The 675-nt window shown below is 66.1% G+C and overlaps 1 protein-coding gene across 1 annotated transcript in view; it reads right to left on the bottom strand.

Moving 5' to 3' along the window:
- The window catches only part of CHST2 (carbohydrate (N-acetylglucosamine-6-O) sulfotransferase 2), a 3960-nt gene that overhangs the window by 1772 nt on the left and 1513 nt on the right, over positions 1 to 675 (bottom strand). The window contains exon 2 of the mRNA XM_009890396.1: positions 3 to 673. Within this exon, the coding sequence (XP_009888698.1) occupies positions 3 to 673 (671 nt within the window). The remainder of the gene's footprint in view (positions 1 to 2; positions 674 to 675) is intronic.

The raw sequence follows: 675 nt of genomic DNA, 5'->3' as shown, positions 1-675 counted from the left end.
ACAAAGGGCTTGGATGAGTAGCCGGGGCCACTGGTCATGTTGAGGGCAAACTTCTCCATCTCTGGGCTGACTGCCAGGTTGACGAAGCCGTACACCTGCCGCAGGGTCTTGATGGGCTCGACCACCAGGTCCTCGTAGCGCACAGCCATGTAGTTGCCCTGGAGCCAGTCAGGGGGGTGCAGAGCAGTCTGCAGGGTCTTGGCCATGCTGCTGCAGATGACCTCCATGGCACCCAGGGCATGGTAGTCCGAGCCGCCCCCTCCCTCCTTCTTTCCGCCCAGCTTGTGGCCGGCATCGAGGAAGGGCATGCGGTGGATGCGGGGGTCCCTGCTCCTCACCACCTGCAGGCTCTCCCGGATGAGGCCGTGCCGGGACTTGATGCGGGAGCTGGCGACGGCCCGGGGGTCCCGCACCAGGTGGATGACTTTGAGGTCCAGGGTCGGGTCCCGCATGAGCGGGGCGAGGACGGCCAGGTCGAAGACGCGGACGCCCTTGATGACCAGCGTGCGGTACTTGTGGCACTCCTCCTGGAAGCGGCTGAGGCGCTGCGGGGGACACTTCTTGCACACCCGGTCGTCCACCATGCCCACCACCTCCTTGCGGTAGGCCGGGCAGAGGGGCGAGGAGCAGATGACCTTGTTGGTGGCGGCCCCGAAGATGCCCAGCGTGGTGAGG

Source organism: Charadrius vociferus, unplaced genomic scaffold (genome assembly GCF_000708025.1).
Source record: "Charadrius vociferus isolate BGI_N301 unplaced genomic scaffold, ASM70802v2 scaffold650, whole genome shotgun sequence".
Taxonomy (NCBI): Eukaryota; Metazoa; Chordata; class Aves; order Charadriiformes; family Charadriidae; genus Charadrius; species Charadrius vociferus.
Note: the sequence above shows the minus strand (reverse complement) of the source record. Positions and strands in the feature narration are given on the sequence as shown.